Consider the following 24,146-nt stretch of genomic DNA (forward strand, 5'->3'; position numbering starts at 1 on the left):
AAGGCCTGTTTCCACACTGCAAGTAATCTAATCTACTATTCATACATTATTTTAGTAGGCTATAAATTACTTCTATCACAATTTTTATTTCCTATTTCTTACCTGTTATTTCTTATATAATGTAATGCATAATGTAGTACAAAGAAAATCAACTACAGCCTGAGTTCTTATACAAGTTTAATGCCAGAAATAAATAGAAGGTTGGTACAATGAAGTATAGTTAAGGAAGAGAAAGTTCTTATGAATTACAAATAACAACATAGATGTGTTGGGTCATTTGATTTGTTTCTGTACTGTGTAATACACTTATAACTTCTGTGTAATATACTTACAAATTTAAAACAAATATTATTTTTGTCCTTTCTTTGTTATCTCGATGGAAACCAATAAACCAGAAAGCTTACCATGTGATCCCAAAGAAAGAAAGTAATGGACAAGTTTTCACTTTGCATAACTTTTAAATTAACAATCAAACCAAAACCAGCATACACTACACATGAATTAACTGTAAAATTGTACTTTGTTTAAAATAACCTTTAAATTGTGAGTGGCACTGAGTGTTTTGATAGCTGTTGTCTGCAAGGACTAGTGAAGTCACTTGCGATATTCTATCTATCTTATCTCTATGCTGTCTCTCACATCCAATTTCCACTGAATCTTATTACACAGTTCCCAGAATAACTCACCTCTCAGTGGATATTCACCCAAAAAATGGCATTCCTTGCATCTGTCATCTTTGAAAGGCTACTATGTTTCCAGACAAGCACTGGTTTTCCAAAGCTGCCCTATTCAGTTAAGGGCAAAGTCAGAACATGATGGAGAAGGGGAAGATGGTACTGCAATTTTCCAAAATGCATCTGACGTCTTGGTGAACAAGGTAGTCCAAAGGAGAGGTGTCCTATTACAGGAAAACTGGCACAGGACACCATATTGGCAAACACTATCAGCCTGTTGAGGTCACACCTGATTAAGTGCCCCTCCAGAGTGCGGAAGAATGGCTTGCAATGCCACAAGAATATCAATCATCTTCTCTGTTCAGGCAGCGTAAGTGCCACACTATCCTCTTCGTTACCTGACAGCTTTTATCTTTGCTACTGCACCCGCCTTCCACCAAGGCTTATGCTCTATCATACTCATTATTATATGCAATACCTTCCCTCACTTGATCTTGTTCCCCAACCTCCACAAGCACGCTGCCTCTTCAGAACACCTCATCACTGTTCCACACATGTATCAGCACTAATGTCTGTGCCACCCACTGTTATCTCATTCATTCCTCTGTTTTCTGCTGTTAAGGAGAAGACCACCCATAACAGGGCAGAACAAGGCTGAAATTGTCGCAACATTTGGATCCTTAACCACCACGAGGAGAGAATCCTTGCCTTCAATGAAGAAGATAGAAACCATTCCTGAGGAGCAGCATAAACGCCCATGTCCCTCCAAATAAGTGCTTATCACTCTGCATGCCACTGCCACTCTCACGTTCTGCTCTCAATCTCATTCATTATGCATCTCTTCTAACCACTGGCTGCAACACAGTCTTTCTCATGTCTTGCAGGTACAGCCAGCCTACTCATGTCATCTGTGGAGAAATGTCAATTTCTCCCATAGGCACCCTCCTGGACTTTTGAGATAGAAAATACCGAAGCCACAGAGGAGGTATTGGCAAGGCTACTGCCTACTCCTTAACCAGCCCTGAGGCATTCACCTTGGTGGGAACATTAGGCTGGAAGAGATGAAAGCACGTGCTGGTGAGTAGTTCACAGCAACAGCTGGCCCAGGAATAAACACCGCAGGCCATTAGCCTTTGGACCAGCCACTTGCTGAACCCCAGGCAGGGAACCCTGTGGCAATCAGGGAGTTCATCCAAATGTACAGAGCAGAGTACTAGTACACAGGCATATGGAACACAACAGTCCTCACTGCCCAGAAGCTGTGGCAGTGCAACAAATCATGCAAAAAATCAGTCTACCTCCATGACCAGGTCATGACAGCAATGGAAATCCAAGGCCAGCACCCCCAGGTGGTATGCACAAACCTGCACTCCACCGTCCCCCCCATTGGTCCTCAGGACTTAAGACATGGAAAAGGGAGGGGGTGCGGGGAACTTTGACACCACTCCAGTTACCCCCTCTTTACAAAGAGACAGGATGGAGCCAGGATTCACCACACACAGCCATTGGCAGTTTTGGATGCTGCAGATCTGGCCAAGCTTTCCACGGTCACCTTGCCTGACTTCCTCCAACCCTTGGAAGTTCAAGCTGAGGAGAGTCAACGCACCTCTTGCAAGAAGATCCTTGGCATATGTGGCTTTCCAGACACAAATGGCCCTGACATCGTCCCAGTAATCCTCCAGGCCAGCAGGCTCCCCAGTTCCATTCTAATCATAGATAGCTGTGAAAAAGAAGCAGCTAGGACAGCAATGTCGCAAAACAAGGTAGTTCACCTTGGGAATGTAGTTAGAAACACGTATCCTTGTGTTCCACCTCTCTGATACAAGGAAGCAAAGCTGGACAGCATTTTTACTCACGACAGGGCAAGGACAAAAGCAGTGAGTGAAGGGCATCAAAGCACTCTTGAGAAAGAGGTCAAGACCTTCTATTAGTCCCTTACCCCAAAAGTTAAAGAATCCCCCTGTGAAAATTAAATTGTATTCACAGAGTTCACCTGCTACAGTGGGAGCATACCATACATTTGACTAAAAGCATGTTAAACTAGGTGTAATCCAAGAGCATCACAGATAGAAGTGCTTTCTCTGACGGTGACCAGACACCTAAGTCCTCCTGATCGAGGCTTAAAAAAAAGAAAAAAAAGAAAGAAGTGGGAGGCAGGGTGGCACAGTGATTAGCACTGCTGCCTCACAGTGCCAGAGACCCAGTGTCCACGTGGGTTTCCTCCGGATGCTCCGGTTTCCTCCCACAGTCCAAAAACGTGCAGGTTAGGTGAATTGGCCAGGCGGAATTGCCCGTAGTGTTAGGGGCAGGGGTAAATGTAGGGGAATGGGTCTGAGTAGGTTGCGCTTCGGCGGGTTGGTGGGGACTTGTTGGGCTGAAGGGCCTGTTTCCACATTGTAAGTAATCTAATTCAAATCTAGTTTGATGAAATGAGTTTAAAAAGTGAGCCTCTCTGCAAATAGTATGAAGTTATGTTTAAGAAGCTATACTTTTTGCACAAAATTCATTCCTTGTGATAAAAAAGTTCTACATGTTCCAGATACAGATAAGCAAACTTTTGGCAGACATCCAAATTAAACATGCAAACAAGAGATCTGAGAGAGAAAATCCTAAAATAATGTACAACTATAACATTGCCTGGTGACTTGGGCCCTGCTTCTCTCTCAGATGAGCAGAGGCAATTAATGTGATGCCCCACTTAGAATGAAAGAATAGTGACAGGGAGAAAGCAACATAATATCAAATGGGGATAAGAATAACCCATCTTGGTAGTTAAATGGAATATATCAAGAAAAATTGAAGTGTAAATGAAGTTAATCATTGATAGCTTTCTCTTGGAGATAAGTGTGCACTCGCCCATAGACTTTTTAAAAAATATAACAGAATTAGATGATTTGCCACAACCTGAAACATCGGACCTGGCCACATGGATAACATGATTCCTCCACACATCCCCACTTTTGATCTTTCAAAAATATTACCTGAACATATTACCTGAACATATATATGGCATAATAATCTTGGTCTATCAGTATAAGTATGCAGAAGTATTTGTCATTGTCACATCTGAAGTAACCAACATGAAGGAATGCATAGTGAAAATGCACTGAAGAATAGGTCTCAAATATGTACAATTATAAAGTGGTTATTGTGGCCTGAAGGGCAAGAAAACATATTTTAAATGATAAGGCATTGGCACAGAATCCATACAGAAACTGACATAGAGTCATAGAGTCATAGAGATGTACAGCATGGAAACAGACCCTTCGGTCCAACTCGTCCATGCTGACCAGATATCCCAACCCATCTAGCCCCAACTGCCATCACCCACCCCATATCTCTCCAAACTTTTCCTATTCATATACCCATCCAGATGTCTTTTAAATGTTGCAATTGTACTATCCTCCACCACTTCCTCTGGCAGCTCATTCCATACATGTACCACCCTCTGTGTGAAAAAGTTGCCTCTTAGGTCCCTTTTATATTTTTCCCCTCTCACCCTAAACCTTATGCCCTCTAGTTCTGGACTCCCCCACCGCAGGGAAAAGTCTTTCTCTATTTATCCTATCCATGCCACTCAAGATTTTATCAAACTCTCCTTATAGCTCAAATCATCCAACCCAGGCAACATCCTTGTAAATCTTTTTTGAATCCATTCAAGTATTACAACATCTTTCTGATAGGAAGGAGACCAGAATTGCAAGCAATATTCCAACAGTGACCTAACCAATGTCCTGTACAGCTGCAACACGACCTTCCAACTCCTGTACTCAATACTCTGAACCAACAAAGGAAAGCATACCAAACGCCTTCTTCACTATCCTACTACCTGCGACTCTACTTTCAAGGAACTATGAACCTGCACTCCAAGGTCTCTTTGTTCAGCAACACTCTCTAGGACCTTACCATTAAGTGTATGCATCCTGCTAAGAGTTGCTTTCCCAAAATGCAGAATTAAGAGAAAATCTAGAATTAAGAGTCTGTCAATGATCATGAATCCATTGTTGGGGAAAACACATTTTGTTTACTAATATCTTTCAGGGGAGGCAATTGCCATCCTTACCTGGCCTGGTCTACATGTGACTCCAGACGCACAGCAAGCTGCTTGGCTTGTAGCTGCCTCTGGATTAAAACAATCAAAGTGAGATGGGGCAAAAATTAAAGTAAAATGAATTTTGGGTTGGAACAGTTGAAGTCTTGGGGAGGGGGAAAATACTTAATAAGGAAAATCCACAAGATGTGTATGTGAAGGGAGAATGTCACCTTGAGAGTCAAGGTAAACTATATTGCCATAGTGAAGATCAGAGTGGTGCTGGAAAAGCACAGCAGGTCAGGCAGCATCCGAGGAGCAGGAAAATCAATGTTTCGGGCAAAAGCCTTTCATTAGGAATGCTCCTCGGATGCTGCCTGACCTGCTGTGCTTTTCCTGCACCACTCTAATCTTGATTCTGAAATCCAGCATCTGCAGTCCTCACTTTTGCCTATATTGCCATGGTGGCCTGCTGTAGCAAATAGGTAGATACATCAAGTCATCCTTGAGAACAGATTTATTTGAAGGCATCACACAAAGATATGAAACTGACTGGAAGAAAAAGATATAGTTAGTTCATCAAGTCTGCCACATATTTCATGATAGCTGAAGCATTGGCTAAATGCCTCCTACACCCTTGGAAAGCACAAATGGAACAACCACCTATTCAGACATATCTTAGAATGCCAAGTGAAGCTTACATACTCTTGAGGCAGGGTACTGACAAATAGGATGCAGCCTTCTCCTGTTGTGCTTGACACTTTTACCCAGCTACCTTAATTTTATCAAGAAACCTCTGCTGTATGGTTTGTGCCAGTGCAGAGTGACTAAAAGCTATTTGTCCGAGTAATAGATTTAACTAACAATGCCTGTGGACTGGAACTTATGAATCACCTTGCTTACATCTGCTGAATTGGTCTCCAATGGATTAAAATTAAAATTCTTGTATACAAATAATTCTCTAGACTTTTCCCACTCTACCTCCATAACATCTTCCATGTCCTATGATGCTTTTTGAATGTTCCCCAGTTTAATTATCTAATCTTGCACATTCTTCAGTTTGTGGCAGACGTTCAAGTAAGAATCACCTTTTACAACACTATTTGAGCCTCTCTCACATTGTTTCCTTCCGTGTTTTAAAAACCATCATTTCATTGTTCTCTCCGTCATTTCCTTTAATTTCACAACATTTATGTTTGAAGCAGATCTAAAGATTTTATTACATTAAATGGTATTAAGTCAATACTGATTTCAGTTGTCTTACTTAATGTATGGATCCCATTTAAAAATATAAAATCCAGGGATGTTTGCAGGGTTTTTTCTGTCAATCAGAAAGAAATGGCAGTTTTGTCTATATGCAAAAATCTATTTTGAACTGTTGGATAATTTGGTAAGAAAAATTTTTCACCTACCCATAATGCCTGCTTTGACAATGGAAGTATTTCATCACTTTCACTTTGAGAATCATGCAATGTTGATGTTTCAGCTGGATCCTTTCTCCTCAAGCACAAGGAAGACAATTAGTATCAGCAGTATTTTTAAAACTCAAATTGTTAAAAAGTTGATATATAAAATATCAAAGTGTTAGGTAGAAATATTAACTCATGAGCCTTCAAGTGTTTAAAAAATAGTGAAACACGGAATACAGAATTTTAATATCACAGGACTATTGTACTAGGTTAAAAATGTTCAAATGTTTGAATGTCAAGTCCAAATATACATGTTAAAACCAGTGAGTACACAGGTACATGCAGAAATGCAAGTCCCAAATATAAACTTCAAATGCTCTTTTACACAAAATATCAACTTTTTATAAATTCAGGTATAAAATTTGAAAACATGCCCAGTGCAGTGGAAAGTGAGCCATCTTAGGGAAAGACCAACTTGGAGCATTTGCAGGCCCATGGCTTAAGAAACGATGGTATTGTTTGACTTTTTAATATTACTTCTTTATTTTTCTATTTTTAATACTAAGAAAACTATAGTGCTTAACAGTTCAAACTTATTTTTTTTATTTACTTCTGTAACTATGATTTTGTACCTCGGTACTTTGTACCTAAGATGGCGCTGTGTATGATGAAATTGTACACTTTTCACTGTACTCTTGTACCTGGTACTTAAGCACACATGACAATAAAAGCTAAATCTAAATCTAAAGTGAATGTCAACATCATGTCAGGATAGCAAAAGTGAGGATTGCAGATGCTGGAGATTAAGTCAGGAGTGCGGTGCTGAAAAAGCATAGCAGGACAGGCAGCATCCAAGGAGCAGGAAAATCGACATTTTGGGCAAAAGCCCTTCATGAATGCCCCAAGAGATTATTTCCTACATTTGACAACTAGTGAATGAGCATCTGTGATCTCTTAGATAAAGTGGAATCCCATCCCAGTTGCCTTGACAGTGATGGTGACCTTTCATTTCTATGCCACTAGACCATTTCAGACAGCCACTGGGGACTTCTGTGAAATCTCACAGGCATCCACTCACAAATTTTGAGTGACAACAGGACAACTGAGTCAAGGAGGCATATGAAAAACTCATAGCTATCCATTTCCAGTGGGACTGAGCTATCGGGACATTTCCATTACAGACTAGCTAACTGGTAATCTGCTATTCAATATAACTTATTGACTGAGAGCCATTTCATTTGCACTCATTTGGAATAAAAATAAAGTTACTCTTCTACCTGCTTATGATGTGATAACTGAAGCAGAAAACATATCTAAGAGACCCCGAGGCTCTGCAGTACACTTTTAGCTGTAAAATAGTGAGACCCCCATGAGTGGCATTACAGGGGCTTATAGAAGGTTTCAATACTCTGGACTACCCCTCCATTAAACAGAAGGCTGGTTAACAAGCATTCATCTTAAGAAAACCTCCCCAAGGCTGTGACATTCTGCCTGATGCCAAATTAGTGCCATTCTGTCTGTCTGTCTTTCTCTCTCTCTCTCTATACACAGTCCTGCAGCCCTATAGAATATTAAAAATCCTACAACTACTGTTGCAATATCTGGGCATTCTCTTAGCATCCCGTGTTATACAAATGCTAACACTTCCCCACGATTTCCCACATGAAATGGTGAGAGTCCTCACTTAGGTATGAATACAATCCTGCAGCCTTACAAATACTTGTCACTTCTCAGCATGACTTTCATGAATTGTGTATGTGGGACCTGGTATAGAGTTATCCTATGTTCAATTTCCTGCCATTGAACTGAAGGGACAATGTGTGTGCCCTGAACACTAGCTTTACAGCTTTGACTGCACCACTCAAATGTTAGGTCCACAATTCACTTGGATATGAGAGAAAGTACAGGTACATATAATGTTGATGTAGCAAGACAATAAATGGTGTCCTGAGGGAAGGGCAACATCTCTATGTAATGGGGAGGATGCTACATGGCTTTCATTTCAGACAACTAGGGAGGGACTTAGAAGAGGAACAAGACTACCTGAAAAGTTAGAACAATGAAGTGGTTAACAAGTTTACATATTTACAAGTATTATATTTCTTTACATCAACCAAACATTCGTGCCATTGAGGTAGTCTCAAAAGATTTTTTTTTACTTACCACTATGCTTACATGTGGGTCAACATTCACAGCTGGACCTGGGGAACCCTATTGATTGGCATGTCCTGCTGGCTATGAACACTTTGGTAGATGTGTGCTGTGGCTTTGGTGCCCAGAGACCTTCAGGCTGGTGACAGTCTCCCTCCTTGGACTGATGTGCTTCAAACAATTGGAGTCACTGGCAGAGGAAAGGTGGAGGGGCAGGAAACCTCTCAAAAGTCCTGCGATAAAGCTCCGAGGGTGCCAGCCTGTCACTCATGTTTGTGAGTGCCTGCAGACACGACTCTGTCTCCTTGAGATGCAACACCTGATGTGAGTTTGAAGTGCCTTGCCCCCTTCCTGCCATTCATGCTGAATACTCATGGCTAGAGTGATGCAGTGCAGGTCTGAGTGCATATCTGCAGTGACTAAATGTTTGCTGGACCTGAGTCTCCAAGGCAATAGCCGCCCTTTCCATGAAGGCAGCTAAGTGCTCACATGCTGGAGCTATCACAGTTGATAGAAGATAGAATTGCTCCTCTATTTTTGCCCATGACATCCCTGCCTGTCTCTGAGGTTGAGCATTTCAGTTATGGCTGAGTACAGAAGCATATCTTCTACATTAGGCTCAGCAGGCACCTGATCTCTAACAGTCTTCTGAGTGCCAGGATTTGGCAGTTTCTTCGACTCTGGACACTTGTCAGTGATGTACTCACCAGATTGTTTGTCTAAAAATATTGTAAACTTCAGAATTTAAATAACTGCTCTGGAATTGAAAGAATTACCAATAACTCTTTCTGGAATAAACAGTTTTCTGAGATGAAAGGGATAAGGAGAATAAAGGAATTAAAGGCAGCATGTTAATTAACCATCCATGGGAAGGAATTGAAGCGACATAAAATTACTGTTTCCTGAAAGAGAGGTAATAACTGCTTGATAATTTGCTGCATTGTAACAAATGGGCAATTGTTTGCATAAGGAATGCCCTGGTTGAAGGAGTTAATGGCAGGACAAGCTGTAACTTTGATCAACAACTAACATTGAAAGTAAAAATGAACCAAGAAGTTACTCCTGATAAGGCAAGCTACAGACTTAATGACTTCAGAGCATAATCAATGTTGTGGATCTAATGAATCTAAAGGGTCATCAGTAACGTCACATCAAAAACTTCATAACACAAAAAATCCTATAAGAATTTAACTTCAAGATTCTTCAGCAGCAGAACATTACAGGATCACACTCCATAAGGATTGAATGCCATGCATTCAGAGACAGATGCTGTTGTTTGGATTCATACCTAAACACCATCATTAATGGGGTTATAGATAAGTTGTCAGGCTTAACTTGCTTACTTGACGGGGTCTTATTTTGGTTGCTAAACGCAATAAAGTTAAGTATTTGCTTCAGTATTTGGACATCTGTGAGATTTCTTGATAAGTAGCCAAATTAAAGGTAGCTTGTGATAATTTGCACACAACTATTTAGTTCAACTAAGGTACACACTGAGATGAAAGTTTCTGTACTGGTGGAGAGCATAGCTGAACAATTTTCTGGTGAATGCTGTGAGATGTTACAGGATTCATCCACAGATGGACTTGGGGTGGACAGCCTCTGAGACCTCTTCTATTTCATTGTCTGTTGACTGTTCATACCTGTGGAAGATAAAGGAGACAACTAGAAAGTGAAGAAGACTAACCCCTTTATGGATAGGAACATGAAAGAATGGCTGCATGTCTGAGAAGAGTAAACAACAACAACATAGTTCACAAGCTTCCCATATGCCAACTACTCCATTGACCCAGCTGGGTCATGGCCCACACACAACAAGTGGACCACATCTCTCTTGAATGCAATGGAAATTGGATATAATCAAGGCCTCTGGTAGTCCAGATCTTCCCCTTTCAGTTGTGTGCTGGCTTGTCCTACAAACAGAAAGGTTGAGTATGTTGGGAGTGTGTACATGAGCACTTAATGTGTATGCAGAGCTCTGCCAGGTGATGATCCCTGCCAGCTAGCAAGTAGGAAGCACAATTCTCAAGAAAGGGCAGAATATTATCAGCATTAAGGAGGTCTAACCCTTCAATGCAAATGACGTACGTGATCGTGTGATTACCAAGTCTGTGTGAACTGGCTGCACAGTTGTGTCAGAGTTGAACGAAGAGATGATCCTATGAGTTTGAGGTTGCAATGAGATGTTGGTGGCACTTATCTTTGTGGAGCACAGAAGGGTCTTAATTCTCTTCTTGCATTGATGCCAGCGTACTGATACCAACTAAATGCATTGGTTTCAGACATGATCGGAGTCTGGGCCTACCTGTGTTTGATAGGAGTGGTTTATCTCCTTTGAGAGTGAAAGAAGATCTCCTGTCTCAGAGAATCATAGAATCCTTACAGTATGGAAGCAGGCCATTCCGCTCATTGAACCCACGCTGACCCTCCAAGGACTTACCTCTCCTACCCTATCCCTGTAACCCTGCCATGACTAATCCACCTAACCTGCACATCCCTAAATACTATGGGCAATTTAGCATGGCCAATCAACCTAATCTGCACATCTCTACGCTGTGGAAGGAAACCAGAGCACCTGAAGAAATCCATGCAGATGTAGGGAGAATAAGCAAACACCAACAGAGTCAGCCCAGGGTAGAATCATACCAGAGTCCCCTGTGCAGTGAGGCAGAAGTGTTAACTACTGAGCTACCATGTCATCCTATCTCGAAACAACCTAGAGCAAATGCTCCAGTGAGACATCATTAAAGCAGTGTGGGATATAGGTAAAGTAGTGTTACTTCTGCAATCATATTTACTTATACAAGGTAAATGAACTCACACCAGTGAATAATTGTTTCAACCAAGAGCTGAATCAATAAGAATGAAAACTATGTGAAGGAAATACATAATTGTTTTTGTATTAGCTAAAATGTGCATACAAGAATGAAATGTGCCTGCAAACAATGGTTGATGTTACAGATAAATAGAAAAGGTGCTGTGAGGGGAGGGGTTTAAGCTAGATATGCCTGTACAAACAGTAGTTACAAGCATCTATTTCCCGCTTCTGCAAAAACAAGAACAAATCACAATCAAGAAGTCATGAGGTCATAACAAGTAAGGGAAACAGATGGTAGTGAAGGAGGATATAACTAACAATGGACCACAGCAGGATGTGGTTAAACGGCCTTGTGAGGCCAGAAATAAGCATTTTGTCACAGACAAGACCCGATAAACAAGAGATAAACAAGAGTGATGGGTGCCGGTCTTAGAGAAGTGGGAGATGTAAACAAGGGGGGAGCAATGGGAGGAGAGAATAGGAACAAATTACATAAATATTGTGTACTAGTTGAATTCAGTGTGTGTGTGTGTGACTGTCTTTGTACCCAGTAGACACCACACCCCTCTTGCAAGAGCGAAATAAATGACACTACTAATTCAGATCTTGTCTCGGACTGAAATTATTGAAGTGAGTGAGCTTCATTTCTCACAATTGGGGGCCGTCCGGGATATTCTTCCATCACCAGGGAGAGTGGCTGGCCCTGGACACGGAAGATGCATCCCATTCCCGATTGAGGAGCGGTCTCATGTCCCGGTTTGGTCCGCTCCCTTGGGCGACTGGTACGAATCCCACAAGAGAGACATCTGAATCAGACAGTGAAAGAAGGTCATTAGAAAATACGGCAAAAAGGGGCTAGGAAAAAGTGAGGACTGCAGATGCTGGAGATCAGAGCTGAAAAATGTGTTGCTGGAAAAGCACATCCAAGGATGCTGCTTGACCTATTGCGCTTTTCCAGCAACACATTTTTCAACTCTGTGCACAGGCCAAGGTAAGAAAATTGACTTTTAAGTGCTGCCTTGGTAGCCGGGATTGAGTTTTAGTAGTTAATAAGGGACTAACAAAGGAACTCAATATGGGCTGTGCCGTGGGAAAGGAAAAAGCCTCCAGGAAAACAAAAGAAAAAGGCAATGGAAATGGAGGAGAGGTCCTTTACAACATACCTCCAGAAACTCCGTTGGGCAGGATGTTGTGGAATTGGAAAAATAATACTTGTACAAGGGAAAAAGAGATAGGAAAAAGCTGATTAAATATTGTTGCTTTATATGGACCAAGGAATCCATTCTTCGTCCTGCTGTCTTCTGGCCAAAGCACGGGTTGGACGAAGACTGGGTTTGTAAATATTTGAATTTATATGGATATGAAAAACAGCCCTACAGTCAGGAGGAATCAAACTATGCTTCAAGTCGGAAGGGCTAGTAGCTGGAGGGCTACTGAGAGTACACTTTGTAACTAAATCATGGCCAGACATCCAGAAAAATATTCAAAAGATAGAGGGGTGAAGCGAGGAGCACCTAGAGGTGTTGTTGCGGGAAGCTCAGAAAGTGCCTATGAGATACGGTATGTGTGAGAGAGAGAGATAGAGAAAAGAGCTGTACAGCTAATGGGAAGTTTAACCCTTTGTGAATTGGTTTGAATGCACATTTGTTTGTTGGTGATTGAATGTTTGTGCTTTGTTCCTTGGAGCTTGAGATCCGGGACTGTTTTGAATCTGATTTTTATTTTGGAAACTTAACATGATTTCTTTTAATGTTAAGGATTTTACAGTGATTATGAAATAAAATGTTAATTCCTGTTCTTTTTACAGGTCATGACTGCCTTACTATCAGTTTCTAACTAATCTCTTTTATCTTTACATAAAAGCGATTTATGGAGGACAGTTGAAGTTTCAGTTCAACATTAGATTGTATTTTTAAAAAATCTTATGGTTAATATCTGTGACCTTGAATTCGGCCATTATTCATGCATTAGAAGTTTTTTTTTAACTTGAATAGACAAATCTTTTTAAGGTAGCTCCGATTATTTCACGACCTCTAGTATTGTAATTGAGCAATGATTGGTCAGGACTACTTAAGAAAACTAATTTTGGATTTAAATTAAGGGATTAAAACTAGGCAATTATATTGGATTTTAAAGTTGGGAACTGAATGCATTTAACATTTTAAATATTGAATACTGAATAAATGAATTTATAATATATAAATATATATTTACAAGTTAAGAACAGGCTTTAAAGTTAGACAAGCATAAATTGATGAATTGGTATTTGAAGTTATAGGGAGCAAGAAATATTGCAATATTTCTTTTAAAAAAATTTCAAGGTCTAAACAAAGCATTGGGTGATGAAGAACGGCCATTAGGTGGCCCTAAGGCTGTTCAGTTGGTTAAACCAGGTCAGCAATTGATCTGGCAAGTAACATGAGAAGTAGAAACAAAAGGCAAAAATAATGATAGCCACAGTTGATGAGATAATAAAGAAAAAGGACAAAATTAAAAGGAGAAAGAAACCGGAATGGTCAAGGAGTTGTTGTTAAGGGGTCTGGTGGACAGGAACAATGATTGAAGTGGAACTCCTCACAGGTGGGATGTTGTTACTGTGAAAGGATAGGTCACTTTAAGAGAGAGTGTCCAGATCTGAAAAAGGAAGTAAAGGAAGTAAAGGCAGTACCGTTTATGAACCTTGATGAAAAATAGGGGTGTCAGGGGGTCCTGCCTCCGGGGACCCACCAGGAACCCTTGATAAATTTAAAGATGGGACTTTATAAAGAGGACGTAGTTTTTCTAGTCGATATGGAGGCAGCAAGGTCATCGTTAAAATTTAGGCCCAAGGCAGCGGGAACAAAAGAGTTAATTGGATTATGGCAACAGTTTTGTGATGAGAGGCACGAAGAAGCAGTTTTGCGCTCATGACAAGATACTGCCACCAAATTGGGGATTGAATTAACTGCAAATGGTGCTATGAAATCTGTTGAGGGTCTTAAAAATAAATGTGCTCGTGCAAAACAATTACAGAAACAGAATGAGAAGTCACAAGTGACTGATAAACAAATAGAATTGCGCAATTACAGTTTTAAAAATGTTTTGGTCATTTGTTGCATTTCCACCCTGAATTACAGAGAATGATTTTTATATTTATATAATATATAATTAACAATTAATATTTATAATAAATCGATTGTGCTAGCCCGAATCAATATTAATTGGCAGGATTCCTTCACACAGTCTCAGTGACCTGTCATATTGATTCATGGTTAATTTAAAATATGACTGCATTAATTCATTGTTAATTAAAGAATGGAAAGCTACATTACTGGCTGATGAGGTAACTAAAGAAGCAGCTCTGAATCCACAGGAAGCGGTGGTTTATTCCCTAATACCTACTGTCCCAGGTCCTTAGGAAGCTCCTATCTCTGGCCACTAACAATCCCAGAAACTAAAGATTTGTTCTTAAAGAAGTATATACTGGGCTTGTCCTCATCTTTGTCTTTCCTCAGGAAATAGGGTTTATTGGCACAGACTCCGCCCCGCTGTTCATCCGATTCAACCGGGAGATTGGGTCTTAGTAAAATCATGGACAGAGACTAGATTGCAACCGGACTGGGAAGGGCCGTTTCAGGCTCTTTTGACTCCCGAAACGGCAATAAGGACGGTGGAGAAAGGCTGGACTCACTACACTCGGATCAAAGGGCCAGTGGAATCTCCAGTTGAGGAAGAAGTCTGGACAGCCGAATCAACACAAGAACCACTGAAACACAGACTAAAGAGACTTTGAGTAACCGATTATACAGTGGTGACGCGAGCGCAGGTTTATCTATGGGATTGTATATTAAGTCTTTTGGTGCTTCAGCATGATTTTTAGAATGCTGGGGATGCTTAGGGTTATGATACAAGCTCTTTTAATATTGGGATTTTGTCAAACATTATTTTCATATGTGTTATTAACAGTTCCTGAGTCTGATAATCCGCAAGTAATATACCTGATGCATGCAACTTAGTAAATTGTGGGGATGTAGATAATCAGAGACAGTACCGCACTCAGAGATACATCTTAAGTCCTATGGGGATGGCCTCGGGGATGGTACTTGGTATAATGGTCTCGTCACAGTACACCAGGCCCCCTTCTGACCAGCTCTCGATTGTCCCGATAAAAAGTGTAACCCAATATACCTAATGATGAAGAAAACCACAGGGCACAAAGCAACTCTGGGGGGGGAGCGGGTGGAGGGGGCACCTGTCAAGTACAATTAAATGAAACATTTGGGATAGAAATGAAAGCAAATGAGAATGATTTCTCATGCTGTTGTTTTCAAAGTAGCGAAGGAAAGGGAAAACGGGCAGAACTACTGGATAATAAGATACAACCTTTCACCCCTCCAGATGACCCTAAAGTAGTAAAAATTATAGAGGTAAAGGACTTGAAACAGACCATCAAAATAGAAACTGGATATGGGGATGTAAATGCCTGAGTTGAATGGGTAAAGTATACTGTAAAAGGTCTGAACAAGAGCAATTGCTATGCATGTGCTTCTGGTAGACCAGTGGCCCAGGTGGTTCCCTTTCTGCTCGGGTGGAAGCGAGACAGAAAGGGCATGAAATGTATGATAGCCCTGTATACCAGGATAAGACTGCATGGAATGATAGAAATTGTACCTCCCTATCTCTGATGTTCCCTTCCTTAGAGAAGAAAGACTTAAAAGCACACCCCCCCTTCCGTTTTCAGCCGCAGTCAGAAATTACACGTCGTGTGTGCGTGGACGAGGTACAAATCGGTCGAGAGACTTGGGGGAGCTGAAATTATGTACAGAGATTAAGAATGTCACCGAAACGGACAAAGGAGGGAACTACTCAGCACTAAAGGTTCCCTGAGCGGATCTGTTGTGGTACTGTGGAGGCAAAATATTGAGACCCACCCTACCTCCGGATTGGAGATGGATATGTGCAATTGTACAATTGGCAATTCCATCTACCCTGGCATTTGAGAAGGAAAAGATAGTAGAGAAAAAGGGAAGGAGTAAGAGATCACTGTTAGACACTTCTTTTGATGACAGGATTTATCTCGATCCTGTAGGAGTGCCTAGGGGGGTACCTGATGAGTTCAAGGCTCGTAACCAGATTGCAGCGAGCTTTGAGTCAGCTCTCTTTTGCTGGGTAACAATTAATAAAAATTTACATTGGATAAATTAAATTTTCTATAATCAACAGCGATTTATAAATTATACAAAAGATGCAGTTAAAGGAATATCAGAACAGCTTGATGTGACAAGTAGGATGGCATGGGAAAATAGAATGGCCCTTGATATGATTTTAGCGGAAAATGGGCGTGTGTGTAATGTTAGGAGGAAGCTGTTGTACCTTTATTCCTAATAACACTGCACCTGAAGATTCAATTACTCGGGCCTTAAGGGGACTGACTACCTTAGCAGAGGAACTGGCTGCAAATTCAGGAGTAGACACATCTCTCACGGGATGGCTTGAATCATAGTTTGGAAAATGGAAGGGGGTGGTGGTCTCCATCCTTACTTCCCTGATAGTAGTAGCCAGGGTATTGGTAGCCATTGGCTGCTGTATCATACCCTGTATACGACGACTCACCCAAAGACTGATTGAGACAGCCTTAATGAAACAAATGTCCCTAAACAGCAATCAAAGAGACTGTTAAACAATGAAGGAATAAGTGACCTCGGGGAGATTTCCAAAATAAATGAAATTTTGGGTAAGATGCTTGTCAATTTGGAAGCGAAATATAAGAAAAATGCAGAATGTAACAAATGATAATTAAAGAAAAAGGGGGAAATTGTGGGATATAGGTAAAGTAGTGTTACTTCTGCAATCATAATTACTTATGCAAGGTAAATGAACTCACACCAGTGTATAATTGTTTCAACCAAGAGTTGAGTCAACAAGAATGAAAACTATGTGAAGGAAATACATAATTGTTTTTGTATTAGCTAAAATGTGCATACAATAATGAAATGTGCCTGCAAACAATGGTAGACGTTACAGACAAATAGATAAGATGCTGTGAGGGGAGGGGGTTAAGCTAGATATGCCTGTACAAACAGTAGTTATAAGCATCTATTTCCCGCTCCTGCAAAAACAAGAACAAACCACAATCAAGAAGTCATGATGTCATAAGGTGATAACAAGGGAAACAGATGGTAGTGAAGGAGGATATACCTAACAATGGACCACAGCAGGATATGGTCAAATGGCCTTGTGAGGCCAGAAATAAGCATTTTGTCATAGACAAGGCTGGATAAGGCAAGAGATAAACAAGAGTAATGGGCGCTGGTCTTAGAAAAGTGGGAGCTGTAAACAGGGGAGCAGAGAGTAGGAACAAATTACATAAATATTGTGTACTAGTTGAATTCACTGTGTGTGTGTGTGACTGTCTTTGTACCCAGCAGACACCACACCCCTCTTGCAAGAGCAAAATAAATGACACTACTGATTCAGATCTTGTCTCAGACTGAAATTATTGAAGTGAGTGAGCTTCGTTTCTCACAGCAGGGAGCCATTTTTGATGGTTGGCAAACATTTCAGGGAGGGGTGATAGTTAATGTTGAGTGATAACAGATTCCAGTGATGCCCCTAGCTTGTAGGAAGTGAATGGGTGTCTGGATGGTCTTAAACTATAGTGCCAGAAACTTCAACCCCAGATACTGCCAGAACAATCCTCCCTCCAACCGCACATGATTTACTGCTCAAGTTTCAAAACAACCTGCTTGTATACAAATGAACTGAAGAGCAGATAATTGTACAAGCACCTTGCCATAGAAGATTTGAGGCCATCTAAGGTTTGACTTCAAAATGGATAAGCCTGGTTATGTTAATTAATTATAAACTTCGCTTTTAGCTTGCAAAGGATCATCCTTTCAAATGGTCTATGATCTGGAATGTTATTGCCAAAATTTGATCTCCATTGAGGATGCACATGTAAGCTACACATTGTGGGGACTTCCAATGTGGCTGGCAGATGTGTGAGGAAAATAAGCAGTGTAAATCAGAGTAAACTAGGTATAGGTAATAAATGCTGGCTTAGTTAGCAATACACACATCCCGTAACCATTCTTTGAAAAATATTTCAAATACAAAATAATTGACACATAACAAACTCTCCCATCCCATATTTGTTATCTCTGGTTTGTTGCCTGTGCCATGTGCTAGCGAGGTGAGGAACAGGGAGATAGAGGAGTTGAACATGTAGCTACAGGAATGGTGCAGGAGAGACGGTTTCGGATACCTCGATAATTTGGGTTCTTATGGGGTAGGTGGAACCTCCACAAACAAGATGTTCTACACCTGAACCAGAGGGGTACTGATATCCTGGGGGGGAGGGAAAGTTGCTAATTCTCTTAGGAAGCGGTTAAAATAATTCAGCAGAGGTTGGGAACCTAAATTGTAGTTCCAGTATACAGTAGGTTGAGAGTAGTGAGGTCAGAAATGAAGTTTCAAGGTCACAAGAGTTCACCGGCAACCAGGAAGGCAATTTAAAGTGTGTCTACTCCAATGCCAGGAGCATCCGAAATAAGGTGGATGAACTTGCAACATGGGTTGCAACCTGGGACTTCAAGGTGGTGGCCAGTTTGGAGACATGGATAGAGCAGGGACAGGCATGGTTGTTGCAGGTTCCGAGATATAGATCTTTCAGTAAGAACATAGAAGGTGGTAAAAGAAAGGGTGGTGTGGCAGGGACAGTAGTCAAGGACAGTATTATGATGGCAGAAAGGACATTTGAGGACACGTCTACTGAGATAGTATGGGCTGAGGTTAGAAACAGGAAAGGAGAGGTCACCCTGTTGGGAGTTTTCTATAGGCCACTGAATGGTTCCAGAGATGTAGAGGAAAGGATAGCAAAGATAATTCTGGATAGGAGTGAAAGTAACAGGGTAGTTGTTATGGGGTTTTTTAACTTTCCAAATATTGACTGGAAATACTAAAGTTTCAGTACTTTAGATAGGTCAGTTTTTGTCCAATGTATGCAGGATGGTTTCCTGACACAGTATGTCAACAGGCCAACAAAGGACAAGGCCATATTGGATTTGGTACTGGGTAATGAACCTGGTCAGGTGTTAGGTTTGGAGGTAGGTGAGCACTTTGGTGATAGTGACCACAATTCCATTACATTTACTTTAGTGATGGAAAAGGATAGGTATATATGGCAGGGCAAGATTTATTGTTGGGGAAAGGCAATTATGATGCGATCAGACAACATTTAGGATGCATAGGATAGAGAAGGAAACTGCAGGGAATGGGCACAATTGAAATGTGAAGCTTATTCAAGGAACAGCTACTGTGTGTCCTTGATAACTATGTATCTATCAGGCAGGGAGCCATGATTTACTAAAGAAGTTGAATCTCTTGTCAAGAGGAAGAAGGCTGCTTATGTTAGGGTGAGACATGAAGGCTCAGTTAGGGTGCTGCAGAGTTACAAGTTAGTCAGGAAAGACCTAAAGAGGGAGCTAAGATGACCCAGGAGGAGATATGAGAATACATTGGCAGGTAGAATCAAGAAAAACTCTAAAGCTTTCTATAGGTATATCAGGAATAAAAGAATGACTGGAGAAAGATTAGGCAGAAGAGGATGCTGCAGATGCTGGAGATTAGAGTCAAGATTAGAATGGTGCTGGAAAAGCACAGCAGGTCAGGCAGCATCCGAGGAGTAGGAAAATCAATGTTTCAGGCAAAAGCTTAGGGCCAATCAAGGATAGCAGTGGGAAGTTGTGCATGGAGTCCAAGGAGTTAGGGGAAGTGCTAAATGTATATTTTTCATCAGTATTCACACTGGAAAAAGACAATGTTGTCGAGGAGAATGCTGGGATACAGGCTAGTAGACTAGGAGGGATTGAGGTTCACAAGGAGGAGGTGTTAGCAGTTCTGGAAAGTGTCAAAATAGATAAATCCCCTGGGCCAGATGGGATTTATCACAGGATGCTCTGGGAAGCCATGGAGGAGATTGCACAGCCTTTGGCTTTGATCTTTATGTTGTCATTGCCTACAGGAATAGTGCCAGAAGACTTAAGGGTAGCAAATGTTGTCCTCTTGTTGAAGAAGGGGAGTAGCAACAATTGGTAATTATAGACCAGTGAGCCTTACTTCGGTTGTGGGTAAAGTGTTGGAAAAGGTTATAAGAGGTAGGATTTATAATCATCTAGAGAGGAATAAGTTGATTAGGAATAGTCAACACAGTTTTATGAAGGCTAGGTTGTGCCTCACAAACATTATTCAGCTCTTTGAGATGGTGACCAAACAGGTGGAGGAGGGTAAAGCAGTTGATGTAGTGTGTATGAATTTTAGTAAGGCATTTGATAAGGTTCCCAACAGTAGGCTATTGCACAAAGTACGGAGGCATGGGATTGAGAATGATTTAATGGTTTGGATCAGAAATTGACTAGCTGAAAGAAGTCACAGGGTGGTGGTTGATGGGAAATGTTCAGCTGGAGTTCAAGGGCTGAAGGGCCTGCACTGCGCTGTAATGTTCTCTGTTCTATATTTATTAAATATGTTATTTGCCATTTGAACCTACTGTCAAGTGTTTTAACGACAACGCATGCCTATGTTTGGAGCTTGTATCAGCAATTATTGAGATTTATATAGTGTTTTCAATGCAAAAGAAATCAGAAGACATGCCTCAAAGTATTAGAATACAAGATATAACCCCAAAACATATAAGCAGATAGTACTTCAGAGAACCAACAGTTTGGTCAAGAGGGTATGTTTAAGATGCAAGAACATTACTGACGATTCTTTTGGTCAATAAGAGATTGAAATGTATAAGCATAAATTATGCAGTGTGTCTCAGGATACTGTTGACTGAAGGTCTTCTCAAGCAAACTCAGTCATCTTAAAATAAGTCTTTCCAACTCAATTGATGGATTCTGGCAAACTGTACATCTTTAAACACTGGCTCAAGTTCTCAAATGTGGATCAAGGAACTTAAATCTGAGGATTACTGTGGCTCAGTCAAAGGCATTTTTGCCTCTGAATCAGATAGTTCAGTTTCCAAGTCCCATTCCAGTTCTTGGGCATAAAAATCAAGGCTTTCAGTGCAGTTCAAAGTTTGTGAGAAGATTTGTAGCTCAGGTGCTCGTTGTTGTGGTTCTGTTCTCTGAGCTGGGAATTTGTGTTGCAGACATTTCGTCCCCTGTCTAGGTGACATCCTCAGTGCTTGGGAGCTTCCTGTGAAGCACTTCTGTGTTGTTTCCTCCGGCATTTATAGTGGTTTGTCTCTGCTGCTTCCGGTTGTCAGTTCCAGCTGTCCGCTGCAGTGGCCGGTATATTGGGTCCAGTTCGATGTGTTTGTTGATAGAATTTGTAGATGAATGCCATGCCTCTAGGAATTCCTTGGCAGTTCTCTGTTTGGCTTGTTCTATAATAGTAGTGTTGTCCCAGTCGAACTCATGTTGCCTGTCATCTGCATGTGTGGCTACTAAGGATAGCTGGTCGTGTCGTTTCGTGGCTAGTTGGTGTTCATGGATACGGATCATTAGCTGTCTTCCTGTTTGTCCTATGTAGTGTTTTGTGCAGTCCTTGCATGGGATTTTGTACACTACGTTGATTTTGCTCATGCTGGGTATCGGGTCCTTTGTCCTGGTAAGTTGTTGTCTGAGAGTGGCTGTTGGTTTGTGTGCTGTAATGAGTCCTAATGGTTGTAGTAGTCTGGCTATCAGTTCAGAAATGTTCTTGATGTATGGTAACGTGGCTAGTCCTTTGGGTTGTGGCATGCCTTCATTCCATTATCTTTCCCTTAGGCATCTGTTGATGAAATTGTGGGGGTATCCATTTTTGGCGAATACATTGTAGAGATGTTCTTCTTCCTCTTTTTGCAATTCTGGTGTGCTGCAGTGTGAAGTAACCCTTTTGAACAGTGTCTTGATGCAACTTCTTTTGTGTGTGTTGGGGTGGATGCTTTCGTAGTTCAGGACTTGGTCTGTGTGTGTGGCTTTCCTGTATACCTTTGTGGTGAATTCTCCATTCGGTGTTCTCTGTACCATCACATCTAGGAATGGGAGTTGGTTGTCCTTTTCTTCCTCTCTAGTGAATCTGATTCCTGTGAGTGTGGCATTGATGATCCGGTGTGTGTTTTCTATTTCTGTGTTTTTAATGATTACAAAGGTACCATCCACATATCTGACCCAGAGTTTGGGTTGAATTTGCAGTAAGATTGTTTGTTCTACGGGGAGAATGCGGGTAAGTGGAGTTGAAATGCCCATCAGCCATGATTGACAGGCGGAGTGGACTCGATGGGCCGAATGGCCTTACTTCCACTCCTATGTCTTATGGTCTTATGGTTCTAATCTTTGCATTACAGCTTCCGCTATGAGTCCAGAGGTGCGTGAGCCCAGGGGTGTGCCGTTGATTTGTTCATATATTTGGTTGTTGAATGTGCTGAGGAAATATTGCACTGCCAGAGTTGCCACCTTTCAAGTGAGATGTAGATTCAAAAATGTGGCTATATCAGAACATTAAATGCTCTTTCAGCTATCATGTAGAGACCTGTATTTCTCCACATCAATTCTCTGACTTCATTTTTTTGCTGCATTCAATTGTTACGTTTTTATCATGTAAAATGAGAAGACAGATTCCCCTTGAACTACTTACCACATAATGTTACAAGCCTCCTGGAGGACCAGAGAACAGAAGAATAAAACAGAAAGGGGCAAACTAAAGAGCTAGCATTACAAGCATATGTAACATTCATACCCTCTTCAATGATAATTACAATTCTGAAAAACTGGAACTATTGTCTGCAAGCTTGAGGCAATTTAATTTCTCAATTATTTCATGTCAAAGCAGCTCCTCCTGCCCCCCCCCCCCAACTTTCAACAGCCTTTATTCACATATGGAGTTTAGGAGAGGGCTGCAGTGAGTGGCAAAGTTGGTGTGTGATAGGATAGGCTAGAAGCAGGAGAGACTCCAGGTCAGAGTTAGCACAAAGGGAATGAGGTCAGGAGCAGGAGAGGCTGTAAATTGGAGAATAACCACTGGAGAATGAGATACGGAGCAGGATAAGCCACAGCCCACAGGACTGACAGGAGGAAGGGTCTGAAGCAATTCAGGAGATAGACAGCAAGGATGTTCAGAATGCAGCATTGTCAGCAAACAGGATCAGCAATGAGTGGAATAAGTAGAAAGTTACCAAACTCTATTTCTTCACATTTTCAAATTTATCTAACTGAGTTGTTATTTTGTTTACTAAAATAAGTATTTGATAATGTATGTGAACTCACAAGATTCAATGTTTTATTTTTTTCTGCCGGGGATTGTTCTCTAGAAGAGATATTTTATGTGTACAGAGGAACCTCGATTATCCGAACATCACGGGCGGGGAGTATTTTGTTCGGATAATTAATGTTCAAGTAATCGAATGCTGGAAAACACAGTTTAGCTAAGCATCGGGACCTTGCGATCTTGTCCGGATGATCCGAAATTCGGATAATCGAATGCAGGATAATCGAGGTTCCTCAAGTAAAATGGTTTTAAACAAATCATTTGTTCACATGTTCAAGTTATATATTCCAATTTTCATAAACGCATCTAGATCTTCAAGTGAGGACTTACAGCATAAAGTTACAACCAAGAAATTCAATAAAGATTCAGAAGAAACTTCGTTAACTAAAGAGTGCAAAGCATTTGGAATTTGCTACTACAAAGATAGTTCAAGTGAGTAGTATAGATGAGTTTAAAGGGAAAATTGGCAAGCAAAGGAAGGAGATAAATAAATAGACGTGGTAGTAGAATTAGATGAGAAAAGATGGGAGGAGGCTCAGTTGTAATGTAAACATTGGCACAGACTAATTGGGCTAAATAGCCTGCTGATGTGTGGTATATCACATGTAATCCTTTTTATGCAAATGGTGAGTATTTCAACATATTTCGTAAGATGTACTTGTAGATGATGAACAGACTTGGGAAGTCTGAAATACTCATCACAGAATTTTCAGCTTCTGACCTGCGCTTATAACCAAAGTATTTATACGGCTGAAATAAAACAAAGATCTGAAACAAACAAAAACAGAAATTGTTGGAGAAACTCAGCAGGTCTGGCAGCATCAATGGAGAGA

The 24,146-nt window shown here is 41.0% G+C and overlaps 1 protein-coding gene across 2 annotated transcripts in view; it reads right to left on the minus strand.

The window, feature by feature from the left end:
• The window catches only part of LOC140463557 (protein CC2D2B-like), a 129,838-nt gene that overhangs the window by 83,882 nt on the left and 21,810 nt on the right, over positions 1 to 24,146 (minus strand). For both annotated transcript variants that reach the window (XM_072557715.1, XM_072557714.1), the window contains exon 3: positions 6,117 to 6,204. In XM_072557715.1, the coding sequence (XP_072413816.1) occupies positions 6,117 to 6,204 (88 nt within the window). The remainder of the gene's footprint in view (positions 1 to 6,116; positions 6,205 to 24,146) is intronic.

Source organism: Chiloscyllium punctatum, chromosome 38 (assembly GCF_047496795.1).
Source record: "Chiloscyllium punctatum isolate Juve2018m chromosome 38, sChiPun1.3, whole genome shotgun sequence".
Classification (NCBI taxonomy): domain Eukaryota; kingdom Metazoa; phylum Chordata; class Chondrichthyes; order Orectolobiformes; family Hemiscylliidae; genus Chiloscyllium; species Chiloscyllium punctatum.